Source organism: Procambarus clarkii, chromosome 10 (genome assembly GCF_040958095.1).
Source record: "Procambarus clarkii isolate CNS0578487 chromosome 10, FALCON_Pclarkii_2.0, whole genome shotgun sequence".
In the NCBI taxonomy this organism is placed as follows: domain Eukaryota; kingdom Metazoa; phylum Arthropoda; class Malacostraca; order Decapoda; family Cambaridae; genus Procambarus; species Procambarus clarkii.
Window position 1 is genome coordinate 44,754,637 of NC_091159.1, and position 15,566 is coordinate 44,770,202.

At 37.1% G+C, this 15,566-nt stretch overlaps 1 protein-coding gene across 1 annotated transcript in view; it reads right to left on the reverse strand.

Moving 5' to 3' along the window:
- Mat89Ba (nucleolar protein 6 Mat89Ba) overlaps positions 1-15,566 on the reverse strand; it is a 36,145-nt gene that overhangs the window by 17,757 nt on the left and 2,822 nt on the right. The window contains exons 3-15 of the mRNA XM_045725519.2: positions 13,697-13,828; positions 12,537-12,653; positions 11,775-11,957; positions 11,400-11,558; positions 11,122-11,263; positions 9,871-10,034; positions 8,741-8,861; positions 7,695-7,855; positions 5,360-5,481; positions 4,021-4,291; positions 3,538-3,806; positions 1,077-1,254; positions 394-472 (exon numbers count right to left, since the gene is read on the reverse strand). Coding sequence (XP_045581475.2) covers positions 394-472; positions 1,077-1,254; positions 3,538-3,806; positions 4,021-4,291; positions 5,360-5,481; positions 7,695-7,855; positions 8,741-8,861; positions 9,871-10,034; positions 11,122-11,263; positions 11,400-11,558; positions 11,775-11,957; positions 12,537-12,653; positions 13,697-13,828 — 2,098 coding nt within the window. The remainder of the gene's footprint in view (positions 1-393; positions 473-1,076; positions 1,255-3,537; positions 3,807-4,020; positions 4,292-5,359; positions 5,482-7,694; positions 7,856-8,740; positions 8,862-9,870; positions 10,035-11,121; positions 11,264-11,399; positions 11,559-11,774; positions 11,958-12,536; positions 12,654-13,696; positions 13,829-15,566) is intronic.

Consider the following 15,566-nt stretch of genomic DNA (forward strand, 5'->3'; position numbering starts at 1 on the left):
CGTCAGTTAATAAGACAGTATTGCTCAAAATATTAATATTAGTACACCTTTACTAACAGGAAGGGGGATTACAAAATTATTGAGAGAAGAAAGAATTATTTAGAGAAGAGAAGACAGAGAAGAAAGATGTCCATCGTGGTGAATGAAAGTCGACTGTAAGTAAAGACAAAAAGGTGAAACAAGACATAGACCTCGCTCACTAAAGCCAATAAGAAAGTCAAATGAATGAAGGCATAAAATTCAAAATGGTGAAACACACAAAAATATATATCAAATTCCCATTAATCTGGGAGTGTGTTCCAATAAACATATTCCAATGCACTGAAAACTTGTGCATCATGTGAGACATTTCCATGCTTCACTGCAAAATATTCTAATCAAAATCATTCTTACCTTCCATGGCATAATTAAAGGTCTGCCAGTTGCCTCCATTTTCAGAAAATTGAAGATGATTATCTCTTGCTTCTACTGCCTGAATATAAGAAATAAAACAAAGTTATTAGTTGTATCCTCTAAAGAAAATTTTAATTTTTTTTCACATCCTATACCAGCTTTTAATACTTTAATCAGAGCTTAAAATGAATACAGTAGTAAATAAATTTTAGAATATGCCTACTTCTACTACGTATAAACCCCATTTTTCCTACTAGCTGAATACTATGATACAAGCAATAGAGAAGCACAAAAATTAAAATGAATATTAATAGTACTATTGGAAAGACTAAGAAAGAAAAAACAGATGTACTGATGCATTTAACACAATTACTAAAAGAATAAAACTACTGAACATAACTACACTTGCTTCATATTCCTAAAGTTTAACAGTGGACTTCTTGCCAATTTATTTATAAAGCAAGCCTTGGCATGTTTTAAACAAACTGACAACTATCATCTTCGATATTTACTCCTTCCACTCAGTTCCAACCTTTGGTAGTTACACAAATTACGAGTTTTTCTTAATGTTCTCAGTGAGTTTAAGTATAGCTGCTTAATAGATGTGATCCATTTGCTAGAGGTAAAAGTGCGACAATTTTCACACACGCTATACACTGTACAAATGCCACATGCAGACATACCTTCCCAGTGGGTTTCACTGCCTTTGCAACGGGTGGAAACACCCGTGCGTGCCTGCTTACGTCTGAAGTTGGCTGAACTGCGGCTATCTTCAGAGGTAGGTCAAGAGAGCGAAGCTTCCGAGATAATGAATCAAATGCTTGTATAGCAGATACTGTTGCTTCCTCCCCTGTTGCATAACTAAAATATGAAATAAACAATTTATTATTTCAAAATAATTTTTTATGGACACAAGAGTAGTAGTTTTATGAGTATGTTTTACAATATTGGCCAAAACACATGTTTGAATGGTAAATATAATCACTAATCACACTCAATTGTTTGAGAGGTAAGGCCTGTATATTTGTTTTCAGAATCCTGTCAAGAGATACATGGTCAAAGTAGATTTTGACACTAGGAGTCAGTTGTAACCAAGAATATCATCTAAAGCAAAGCAGTGTGACTTTAGTGACACATGAAATACTGAGAACACTTAGAATGACACAAGGAGCTTCCAAAAAAGCATAAGAATTAATAAGAGAAAAATTTGGGCGTCGAGCACAGTAAATTATATATATTCTTTTGTGCCAGAGCCTTGGATATTTCCATAGCCAGCTCATATATTGTCCACCCAAGACTCATGTCACTTATACATCCATCATCACAACTTTTCTCATATGTATTTAGGGAATGGAGACTGTGCTGAGTTTAACTCAAGCCACCATCAATAATTTCCCTGCAAACAACTGTATTATTAGTTGATTGAAGCTACACCACCTCCCAAAAAGTGTCACTATTCACAGCAACAGGATCAGGAAAGCTGGCAACCCTCACTGAAGTCCAGATGACCCAAGCATGCTCAGAAATAACAACAATAATGGCTGGAATGGGATCATCAGAAAATCTGGTTAAGGGGCCCAGCCAATGAAAAATATTGGAAAAAAATTTAATTATAGAAAGCTTTTGCCTGTGGAAACACCATGGTGAAAATCCCATGTTATTTCAATAAAAATAATGTAATTATGGGTAATTCCCCCCCCCTTTACAAATCGAACACGTGACCCAGGTCATGCATACTATAATGCATAATTTGTTAAAAAATTAGGTCTATGTACCCAGAGATGGTAATCTGGTGGTCAATGGCATGTTTATATACACAATGTGGGTGGAGCAGCTGCTGTGAATGTGAGCGAGCCACAGGACGTCAAAAAGGGAAGATGTGTGCTGTGTTCTTACATTGTTAAGGGCCATCCTGCTTGTTATCTCTGTGTCGGGAAGTATTTTTATCTTGACAATGACATAGATGAAAACACACACAGCTTGTTTACAGAATGCTGTATTGGTTACACATGCTACAGCGATAACAAATAAAGGAAATAGGATGAGTCTCAATCCTAGGGTGAAACATTTTAGTGCTTAACAAAGAAGACCAATAAAATACCAGTATATTACTAGAAAAAATTAATGCTATGTCCTAGAGCATCCTCTCCAGACTGTAGCCTTATGAGGGAACATGGATACAAGGGTCGTGTACTCGTCTTGCCCTAAATGAACCCTGTCTAAACCACTTGAGAAAGGACAATGGCTGCAAGTAACTGAAACAAAAATACCAAAACAACACGTCAGACTATACTATTAAACAAAACAAGTGGTAGCAAAATTAGCCTAGTAATCACACAGAGGTGGCAAGGGCACTCAAACATCCAAAATTTAAAGAAAGCGAATGCCTAGCACCAATGCCCTGATGCAAGAACAAGTTGCAACACATTGCAAAAATAGTAGATGAACTCAAAATGAGAATGTCCACAGCTGGCAAGTATTCCAAAAATACACAAAAAAAAATGGGTAGCCATGCCACAGCAGCATCCACTGAAGCATGAGCCAACTATGAAGCAACAACAATTTCAGGGATAAACCCGTTGCCAAGTACTTAACTTATATAGGTCCTCCACAGTACCAGGGATACGTCAAGGAGAGGGGGAGGGGGAAACAGGCTTAAAATAAGGTTGTCTGATCTCTTTCTGACCTGTTAAACATAGGCGCTGCCACCTGGTGGTGGTCTCGTGTTGTAGCCAGGCAAGTTAACTAGCAGTTGGCAGAGTGATTGATGCTTGGCAATTCTTTTCCTGGCCAAGTATCGCTTGAAGTGCAATTTGAGTTTAGTTGAGTGAGCATTTTGAAGAATTTTCAGGGTATTATTGAGAAATCACTAATGTCTTCTTTTCCTTATTGTCGCCTGATTGAGACATTTTGAAAGATCCCCACCACAACAGATTAAATGTTGACATCTGCCTAGCTGTGTGTGGTCTGCTTACTAGAGAAGCAGGCCATTGCATAAGGGATCAACAGAATGGGCCTAGCTCAGAATTTTTTTTAAATATATAATTACTGTAGATAACAGAGAAGCACACTATTAAAAAATATGGCAAATCATCAACTTGACTGAAAATATACTTAAGAGGGTAAATTATTTTATCAACTTACTTGTATTTCAGCATATAATGAGGATGATGAAGAGAGCGCTCCAATTGGTTAGCAATATAATAAACACATTTTTTGCTTGTCATACAATGAAGGTTTAAGATGTATCTGCAAATTTTTCCTGGAATAAGGCGACGTTTACCCATGGACTGGTCTGGTGTTCCCCAAAGAACAGCTTCATGGAAACTTCCATCTTGAAATCTGCGAAGGGAACATTTCGAGCCCCAAAATGTTTTGAAATTTTCTGCCTTAGGATCATCTGCTGGTGGTCCCTGAAATCCAGATACATTCAAAATATTAACAACGCAATATGAACAAAACATTCGTTCAATAAAATTGCAGTACTGAAGTTGAAAAAGAGAGAAAAATGTAAATGTTAATCCATATATGAATGCTGAAAGCAACTAAAATGGAATTAATTATGGGAATATTCTGCTGCAAAGATGGAGACAGACAAAATCTTTATATAATGAAATTTGTTCTAACCTTTGTCAATAGTGCCCAAGCTGAAACTGGGTTTAGCACAAGACCAACAACCAAATTTTCATCAAGTTGTGGGGGAGGTTGCTCTACAAGCCACATTGATTGAGGTTCTCTCATAGGCACCAGCAGTTCTGCTCTCTCGCCAAGACCTTCACGCAACATCTGTAGAATGGACGACAAAGCCAATCTGTGCATGTCACCCAAGGTATCCATGAGGAGTTCCTGATAGTTCGTCCTTGTACAAAGTAAAGTCTTTGCATGTGCTTTATCAAACCTAAAAACAAAAAACTTTACATTAAAGCTTGAAGAACGATGTACATGTATATATACATACATACATACATACATATAAACATACATAGGTACGTACGTACATACGTATGTATGTATATGTGTGTGTGTCATACTTAGTAGCCAGAACACACTTCTTGGCCTACTATGCAAGGCCCAATTTGCCTAATAGGCTGAGTAATTTTGTCTATTTTCAAAAAATTGCTTCCAATTGGTTTATTTGAATTATTATTGTTATAATATGTTAAAAGCATAAATAATTGACTTAGTTATGTTAGTTTAGGTTACGTTAAGATAGGATAGGTTAGGTTAGGATAGGTTAGGATAGGTTAGGTTAGGATAGGTTAGGTTAGGTTAGGATAGGTTAGGTTAGGATAGGTTAGGTTAGGTTAGGTTAGGTAGGGTATTTTCAGGGTAGATTAGGTTCGGTCATATATTTACATTTGTTCTAACTCAAATTAAATAAAATGAACTCATACATAATGAAATGGATAGCTTTATCATTTCATAAAAAAATTGGAATATATATATATATTCTGGAAAACTTGGCTTATTAGGTAAACTGGCCCATGCATAGTAGGCCGAGTACTGTTCTGGCTACTAGGTACAACGTATGTATGTAAGCATGTATGGATGATAAGCAAGGCCCCACTTGCCTTAACAGGTAGAATAATTTTCATTATTTTCAAATGTCTTTTAAAATTGGTTTTTTCCTAACAATATTAATTACACTGTTTAGGAACATGACTTGTGTACTAACACAGTTATGTTAAGTTACGTTAGGATAGGTTTCATAAAATTTCTATGTTAGTTTTGATTCAAATTAAAAATAAAATGAAACCATATATTACGTAATGGAAAGCTTTGTCATTTCAAAGAAACATTTGTGAAAAATATAATATTTCAAGAAAATTCTTCTAGTTAGGCAATTTGGCCTCTTAGGTACATAGGTTAGGATAGGTTAGGTTACACACACACTTTGTGCTCTAGCTAGGCAAAGAGAACAAAGTACTGTACTGAATATCCAATGTATCTACTGTAGAGCACTCACCGAATGCGTAAAACTTGATCACTTAGTTGGATTATTTCCACCTTCTTGATGAAAAGAGATTCAAAGCTATCTGAAGCTGAGGAATCGAGGAATGACAATGCTAGCTGAGCTTCATGTTTAATCTGAGGAGGAAAAGAAATACATTTAGTAGCACAAGTCTCTATGAGAACGTACATATGAATGCATGAATAAATGCCCACAATGGGTGCAAACTAGTATTGTATACATATACCAACATATTGCTTAAGTATGTGAAGGCGAGTGAGAATTAACTAAAGGTAATCTTGTTTAAAGATGATAAAGAATGAGAAAAGATGGATAAAAATTGGACTGAGTGAATATGGAAAGCACCTTCCTGAGTCAAGACACACTAATGCTTCCTAAGGCAGCTCAATTCCTTCAGATCCAATTGAACTGAACCAAAGACAAGACCGCACAGGCTCACTAGGACTATTGCCATGTTTCTGTCGGGTCATACTGGTGTTCGGGAGGCATTGGCCTAAAGACCATTCCACCTGAGGGAATGGTCTTTAGATCGAGTGTAGAAGATTCACTCAAACACTCAAATCCCTTCCAAGCTCTACATTGTCAGTGAGGGGATTTAGGAGATTACAAACATTATCCCTTGCACTTAACTTTTCCATGTAGCACTGAATGCTTGTATGTTTCGTGATCATACTTCTTATACACTCAAAAATCTTTCAAAGGTTGCTAAGAAGTAAGATCACAAAGCACATGGAATCATATCGTCTACATAACCCTGGACAACATAGTTTGGAACAGGGTGCTGCTGCCACTCTCTCAACTGCTAGACCACTATGACCTGGCCTTAGCTACCATGGAAGACAAGAAAAACTCTGAAGAATCACACAGATTTTCACAAAACCTCTTGACACAACCTGTCCTCCTGATAGAACATCACATTTTGACATACTGTATACTCTACCTAATGCCAAAAACTGTTGTACTAGAAAATCGTAGCGGCTCATGAAATTGGCATACCATCCAGTTTTCTGTTATGGTACTGTTAGGTTAGGACAAGGGCATTTTAGTACGACAGTTTCTTGATGTTGGGAAACCTTAGGATGGGCTGCTTGACAAGTGTGACCATGGTATTATTGCACACAAAATGCACTCAAGTAGTAGTACTTCTTGTAGAACTTACTACAGGCAAAGTAAAAAGATAGATCTTTAATTTCCTAATGAACAGAACCTAGTACAGTATGTAGTATTCAACAAAATAAAATCTGAAGCATCCACTGTGAAAAGCTCAAGTCCCCACACAGCACTGTGCTTGCTCAGTACTTTTTCTCATTCTTATATCAGACATAGACAAGGCACAAACTATAGCACCAAATCATCCTATGCAGATGACACTATGATTTTATGAGAGTAGACAATACAGATTGTACCTGGATTGTATCTGGATGGGGTTATGGGAGTTCTACTTCCCAAGCCTGGCCCGGGGCCAGGCTTGACTTGTGAGAGCTTGGTCCAAGCTCTCACAAGTCAGGCTGTTGCTTGATCCACCAAGCGAACAGGCTGACTGTTCACCGTCAGCTGTTTTTTTTTTTTTTTTTTTTTTGTTTTTTGCACATGAGCAGAAATGGCAAATTTGCTAGTTCTTAGGGTTAAGAGCTCTTTTTCCCTTATACAACTGTCTTTAACCTGCATTATGAAGTACAAGCTCTGTATAAGGTACAGTATGTCCTGATGAGCTGGTATAACACTGGAATATTGCAGCCTTCCAATGAGGCCTCACTAATTCTCATAGACTGTTATATTTACCCCCACCTTTAGCAAGGATGAGAAGAAACAAGCCCATGCCCATACATCTTGAGTTGTAAAAAGTTATTCCACTGCATTTAGAGCTTCTTGGGACTTGGTACTAGGAAAGACTATAATCTTTAGTATTTTCTTACACACAATTGATAGACCGTACACACTGTCATACCCTAGGGGTGATGGATTTTGCTGTGTGTTTGCCAACTACAGACCTCTTACAGCTCAGCTGTCTTTCCAGAGTTTTGGTGGAATGACATCACAGCCTGATCTCGAATCGAATTAAAACTGTGAAACCGCACACAGTACAAGATAAGGTGTCATAAACACTAAAAAGACAGGAGAAATAATTATGCTAGGTAAATTATGTAACTAACATGAAGAGGCACATGATGGACCTAGCAAAGAGGAGAGGTCCAACAGCTAGATCTCTCTCTCCACAGATACAGTCAGGTACATAGTGTATACATATTTCCCCCTTTCATTAATACACTATTCAAACATTTATAGATGTATTTTTGTTTTGTTACTTCCAATCACACCATAAACTCACCCTTAGATAATCAGCCATTATAAATTTGGCTGCCAAATTAACCCTGCCTGAAGGGTCAATAAACACCACTTCATACAACTTATGAAAAGTCTCTGGTGTAGGGCCATCTATTGGAGGTGATGTACACATGTTGGGCCCACTCTCACACCAATTTTCAGAACCTGAAAAGGAGATATTAGACTATTATTTATAAATACTATTCAGAATTAAGCACATTTCAGTTGATTACTGTTGATGTAACTGATATTAATTTTATGCATTTATAATTACAATCATTTACTTGTATTCAAACAACACTTTCCTCTTGAGCAAAAGTTCTTAAAATATGCCGAGCTATTCTATGGCTGTTGCCAGAGTTAATCGTGCATTTTTTCCATACATCAGTGAGGAGTGTTTACCTCACGTCTCTGCTGTTTGAGGTTTGAGGTTTCATGTAAAGTAATACCCAGCTACTTCTGACCCTGATTCTACTGCTTGCAGCTATCAGGGGGGTGTTCTTTGTGCATTTGTCTCCATTGGTTGTCCTCCTTGTACCTGGTATGCCTCTTGTTGGCTTACCTAGAACTTGCCTGGAGAGGATTCCGAGAGTTCTTCTAATCCCAAAGCCTGACCTCAGGCCAGGCTCAACTTGTGATAAAACTTGGTGAAACAGGCTGTTGCTTGGAACAGCTCACAAGCCCATATATCCACTACAATCCTGGTTGGTCTGGCACTTCTTGCAAGAACTTATGTAAATGCATTTTGAAGACATACATCTTCATTCAAACAATATTTCTAATGCTTGCTGGGAGGGTATTGAGCAGACATGGCCCTCTGACGAATCGGTACTCTGATTCTGCCTATGGCACCTATACTCCTCACTGGTTCTATTCTGCATTTCCTTCTGTATCTTTCGCTCTAATATGTTGTTATACTACTGTGCAAATTTGGGACCTGGCCCTCCAGTATCCAAGTATATACTACTTCATACCTCTCTATGCAGTATAGTATACTATGCAAATGCATGCAGGGAGCTTGAAAAAGTAATTACTGTACAGTTAACTTACTAAGAGCCACAACAACATCTCGGAACACCTGATATGCAGACATCTGTGGCTTAATTTTGCGAGCTTGCAGAAGATGTACCACGAGTAATGTAACCATGTGGCCAGAAAAGCTTCCCACACCCTGCAACAAACGTAAAAATTACAAAATACTGTACTTAAATATAAAGAACAACTACTTTTTCATGTACTGTAATTTATAACCAGTATGATCTGCTTAATGCAGTACTTTGAAATGGGTAACCTTTATAAGTACTATTTATACGCATAGCAGTCAGCATACTGCAGTCATACATACTGCAGTCTTTATATGCATAGCAATCTACATACTTTTCAGTCCATTTTGGGGCTAAATTTGAGGTAAATGCTTGATACCTGCTTGATGGAGTTCTGGGAGTTGTTCTACTCCCCAATCCCAGCCAGAGGCCAGGCTTGACTGACCTATGGTCTATGAATACACGTATAATACCGTTAATGCTTTGGAAAGTTTGAATTCCATACTCAGCACTTCACCAAACAAAAATAGAAAAGCATTAGTGAAAAAATGTATCATCCTATTTTATTATTAATAAAATATAAAATAAAAAAAAAATGCAAATAATGTAATGTATTTTAATGTAATAAAACCAAACTTAAATATTCCTAGGCCTAGTACAGCATATATGTATACTATATTAGGCCACAGATAACGTGTATTAGGCCTAGGATGGTTAGGTTAGGTTTTATTAGCAACAAATATAAAAACTTTTCTGGGTTGTCCAAATTCAATAATACAAAAGTCTACTTTCTGGTAGTCCATCATGACATATTTGTACATTCAACCACATAATTACTATACATACTTTCAGTTTAGGAGGATGGGCTGCCTATGGCCATTCAAACATTTTATAATACAGTACTAATGGCCAGAGCACAGACATCAGGAAACCGATATTAGAACAGCAGAGAATGAACATAGCAGAAAACACCAGAGGAGATAATTATCACAGGGAGAGCAATTTTTATGAAAGTAACTCCATAAAATGCCATCATTGCTGGTACAGTACTCTGCTTTTTAAAAAGAATTACTAACAATCTAGAAAGGCTAACAACCTACAACCAACTATACACAAATACATATATATGAAACTAACCTTGTCTAGGTCTCTCTGAGCTAACCAAATCTTAATCAGTTTGATGCCTTGCATGAGGTTGGTATGTTGGCTCACACAATCCCTCACAAGATGAAAATGTTCCAACATAACTACATCCACTGCACATGCCCAATTGTAATGTGGAGTTGATGGGTTCTCCTCAACTGTCAAAAGACAAAACAATAAGAAATGGTAATGACTTCCTGGCCATTTATAAAACACATCCTATGATAAGTCAGTTACTTGAGCAGTAATAATTTGTCATAGCACAATTCAACAGAGCTTACAAGAAGCAGTCAAGTAATTCCTAATCATAAGCATGCATTTTTGGACCAATGTTTACAGTTCAACTAAAGGAAAATCTTCAAGTAAATTATGCAGGCTAGACCTTCAGTGTAGAAGGGTGTATTATAGATAACAAAGGCAGGTAAGAAGTCGTAATCTGGAATGCTGCCACTGAACTGCATATTACATTTCAAATACAAAGCAATGGAAGATTTTTTTGTTTTGTTTACACAAGAAAATGTTGTAACAGATGGATAATTGGCAAATGTAATCTATGTATTCTACTGATTTATGGCAAATACAGAAAACACAAATACAAGTACTTGACCATGGGCCCAGTGATACCTGTCTTGAGAAGCAATCCTCTCGAGTATTTTCCAGGTTGCAAGCCCACTTAGTGGTCTCAGTCTTACAAATACTCAATAATAGAGAAGTTATGGTGTCCTATTACACAGCAATCATTAATTCTGCCAGTGGGCACTAATACAAGACTGATGACAATACAGTAATTACATGATGGCTTACATACGATAATACAAGAAGTTAATGATTCCACCATTTTTGTGTACGATCGCCCCAGAGATCGTAAGTCCTGAATGACAGCTCATTGTCATTCAGATCAACAATGTAGTGTATTGCCTAAGATTGATATAATAGAGCTCTAGTGGGTTCTAGCATATTTTGCCAAAATCGTGCTGCTGCTAAGCATAAGGATATGCTCATAAGGTTCTCATAAGGAGCAACGCTGTATGTCAAGAGCAATAGGACCCAATTTTTTGCCCAAGTGATATTTTAATTTCGTCTCACTTCATCTATATGATGGCATTAAGTAATCCCACATACAATTGTGGGATTGTATGTCCTGGGTGTTTACAGAACAGAACTCCATGGATAAAGGGAGCCATCTCAGCGAGATAGCTTCAGGAAGCCAAACGGAAGTTCCTACAGAAAACAGTTAAATCATACCTTTTGCTTCTTCTGAAAAAAACCATCTTGGCTGAAGATTACTTCTCTCTGGTGAAAATCGCCTGACTTTAAAACTCTCGGGTGGTGGCACAGGAAATAGATTCACCTTCCACTTTTGTCCAATTTTCCCACTAGGTGTAATCTACAATATAGAGAAATTGGATATATACATGTAGAATCCCCTTGATGGATATTGGAAGATTTCTCTATTAAAAATTAGCAAAGGAAAATAGTAGTTTATAGTCAGAAGCATCAATGAATATTCACCTAACACTCACCTGCAGCACTGGTCTCACTGAGCTTCCCAGGTGTGTAGTCCAATTTAAGTTTGCAACAAGGTCTGTTTTGTCTTGCAAGTCGGCTGCTATCCATGCTAAGTACCTGATTCGCTTCACCAGCCACCTTCCATTCTGCCAATCAGCAGCATGTACACATTCCTATGTAAACAAAAGGCAAACAACAATTATTAAAGACAAATATAAATTATACTGATGAATATTAACAATGAACATTCAATATCCTTAATAAATGAATTCATAAATTCTTGACAACAGTAACTGGCAACAATGCTTAACACAATATAAATACCAAGTTCATTGATGCTAAAATTTGATAATTTCACATTTTAGATATAACACAAACTACTGTATTACTTTTGGAAGGGTGATCATAACATCAACACTGGAATTTTGTGTTGTTATTGTGCCTGAAGCAAGGGAGCCAACAAATTGTACACTCGTGGGGGCAGCAAACAGGAACGTTCCTCTGGCTTCCGGCATATCCTTCGCCAATGGATCACAAATGCCTTTCTCATCCATCCACTTTGTTTGACCAAGCTGTAGGGATATATTTGACTGTTAACACTAGTAAGCATGCAGTACAACCCGAATAACTACGGTGTAACATTTTAAAAACCAAATGAGAGTACTGTACTTAAATGTTATATTAGCAGAGGGATAATTTAAAAAGTACACATAATAAAAAGTACACAAAATTACATGTACCACTGAACAATATCATAAAAAAACATACAACTTAGTAACATTAAATGGAAAAGTACTTTAAATGGAAAATCTCCTCAAAGCAATACACTGTACGCGAGTTCAAATTTGCTGCCAGAGACTTAAGAGAACACAATGGATTTATACAAGATTTCAACATTTTGTTATGACCCCTAACACTGTATAGTTAAATCAATCACCATTTATAAAGAGACATTTAAATTAATCATGATTCCAGTTGGAGCTAATGTCCTTGAATAAGAAAATATAGATGCACATAACCACATAATCACATAACTCTGTTGGTTATTAATCACATAACCAACAGAGATTGGTTATGTGATTAACTAAACCACAAATGAGATAATGTAAAACAATTCAATCCTACAACCAAACACTGATTTATCATCTCACCTGGTATTCTGATGATGCTGGCATAGCTTTAAGGTATGCTGAGAACTGGGCAAACCATTGATCCAGCTGCTGACGGTGTTTGTCCTTCATGCTGACCTCGGCCAGCAATTCTTCCATCTGCTCGGGAATATCCATCTTGTAAATTTCTTTGCTTGAAAATTAAATGTAATAACCAAAGAAGACAAAATATATTTTAAAATCTACATACAAATTCAGATACAAAAATATTTGTAATAATCAATAAAAATTAAGAGTTGAATGTAATGAAATGCCTTTTCTGGAGGGCCTTCGGTAGCGTCCAATCCTCAGTGCTGATACAGCCATGCCTTAGGAAGATGCCCACTGACCTCGGAACCCCCCCCCCCCTTGCTTACTTACTGGTAGCCATGATTGAATGTTGTACTTGGTAAGGAGACAGTTTGGACAACACATGGGATATGGAAACGTCCAAGAATTAGATCGGAGCTGTTTTTGAGAAAGACATAAGAGGTAGTATTTGTCTGTAATGAATATGCCAATTTCCCAAAAACATTACATAACTGATACCATGAAGCAGTGGGATGACTGCTCTAGTGTGGCAGTGCTTATTAATCTGTGATATTCAACACATAAATTTTGTGATTTATCTGCAATATTCAACACACAAATTCACTGTACTGTGAATGACATAGTGAATGAATGAGTAATAATTTTAATGCCTTATTATAAAGTGTGCAATATCTACTGTATAACCTTTAACAATATTAGTCACCCCTTTTCTCTAGGGGGACACCTTTCCACTCCCTCATAACAGTGAAGCAGTAAATGGGGTAATAATGTATGCATAAGCATTGAGCAATATTGAACTAAAGTGCTCCCTCGAAAATCTGCCAAATCATTTCAAATCAGGATTTGCATAAAATATGGATTACCCTCAAAATACAAAACATTAAAGTACTTTGATGGAAATTACTTTATGCAATGGAATGACAACCCAGATTTTCAATTCAATTCTCTCCAGAATCTCTATTTTTTATGAAAAAGGCATTGAATGAATTTCAGATAGGAAATCTTGTAGGGAAATTTTATCTGTTGTTTAGAGGGATATATTATATAGAGGTATGGATTTTTAGGGGAGCACTGTACTACTAGATAATATTTGAAACTGAGCCCCTTCATACCTGCATCCGGAACAGATTAGAATGATAAAGCAATTGAGTTTCCCTAAGAGTGTTCAACTCATCCATTGTTGGTAGTCGGTATAAACTCTCCTTTTTTCTCTCCACCTTTGCAGACTTTACTTGTTTCCCACCCTGAAAAAATTAAGTGTTAATATCTTAAACAATGCAAATGTTTTATACACAGTACTATATATTAAAAAATCTATTTACCAAAATAAACCAGGCTTTGACTACCTGCTTGCTCATCATGACAGGTATCCCTGCTAATTATCCTACCACATAAATTGAACACGGGAGACCACAATCTACCACTAAAAGATAGTCCCCCTTGCAGGAAAAACTTGAGTTCACAAGGAAAACTAATAACTTCTCTAAAATGACTGAAGTACCACTATCTCCAACAGCAGTATACTACATGTGAACAAAGATAGAGGAACTGACACTTACCTGTCAAGTGAGTACAGTGAAGTGAGATCTAGCTCTTTATGCCTCACCTCCTAACCATTATACCTGACATGCTAATTACTGTACCTCTCAACATTAACATTTCATGAACAAATCCACAAAGGCCGTGACGAGGATTCGAACCTGCGTCCGAGAGCATCCCAGACGCTGCCTTAATCGACTGAGCATCTGGGATGCTCTCGGACGCAGATTCAAATCCTCGTCACGGCCCTTGTGGATTTGTTCATTTGATGCATCACGCAATTGTGATTTCTGTGTGTAATTAATCTTTCATCATACTTCATTTTAAAGTTGTTCATGGAATCGACTTCAACATCCTCTCCCTTAAACGTATTCCACTTGCCTACCACCAGTACAGCAAATGAGGATTGCCTTACATCTTTTCAACCCAAATGCATGTCCAGTTTCCACTAATGTCCCTTTGTCTTACCTTTTTAATTTATAGGCTTCCTTTATGTATTTTACCTATTCCCCTCAAAATCTTGTACCATATTCCCTCTGATTCTCTTCTCCTCTAAGATTGTGAGGGTGAGTTCTCTCAAACTGTCCTAATGACTAAAACCTCTCAATTCTGGTACTAAATTAGTTGGAAAGCTTTGAACTTTCTCAAGTTTTTGTTTATGCTTCACAAGGTGTGTGTTCCATGCTGGTGCTGCATACTCAAGTAATGGTCTAAAATATGCAGTGTATATGGACTTTAAAACCCCCCTTGTTTACATTCTTAAATGATGTTCCTATGTTTGATAACTTCAATTATGTTCTTCATTTTAGCCTGTTGACATGAGCATTTGGTGTTAGCATTGGGAATATGTCTACTCCCATTTTTTTTCCCTCTTTTTTGTTTCTTGTAATTGCCTTCTGCTTATGGTATAGTTGACTATCTGTTGAAGGTTCTGGGATCAATGTTCCCCATGGCCCAGTCTCTGAACAGGCCTCCTGGTTGTTGGTCTGATCCATCAGGCTGTTTGATGCAGATGCTCACAGCCTGACATATGAGTCAAACTGGTTGATCAGGTATCCTTTGAAGGTGTTGCAGTTTGTTTGTTTTTAACACTATGAGAGGTCGGTAAGTTATGCCCCAGATGTGTAAGGGGCATTAAAAAGTATTTAGCCTTTGATGTTGATCAAGTTCTCTCTCAGCATGCCTATTGCACCTCTGCTCTTCAGTGGGGTTATTTTACACATCCTTCTGATCTCATGTGGTGTTATTTATGTGAATACTGTACTTGGACACAGTCCTTCTAATATTTTTCAAGTGTAGATTATTATGTATCTCTCCCATCTATGCTCTAGAGAACACAAATTTAAAATTATTAGGCTGTCCCAATAATTTAGATATTTTATCGAGTTCATTCTAGCAATAAAGGTTCTTTATACATTTTTCACAACAGCAATTTCTCTAGCA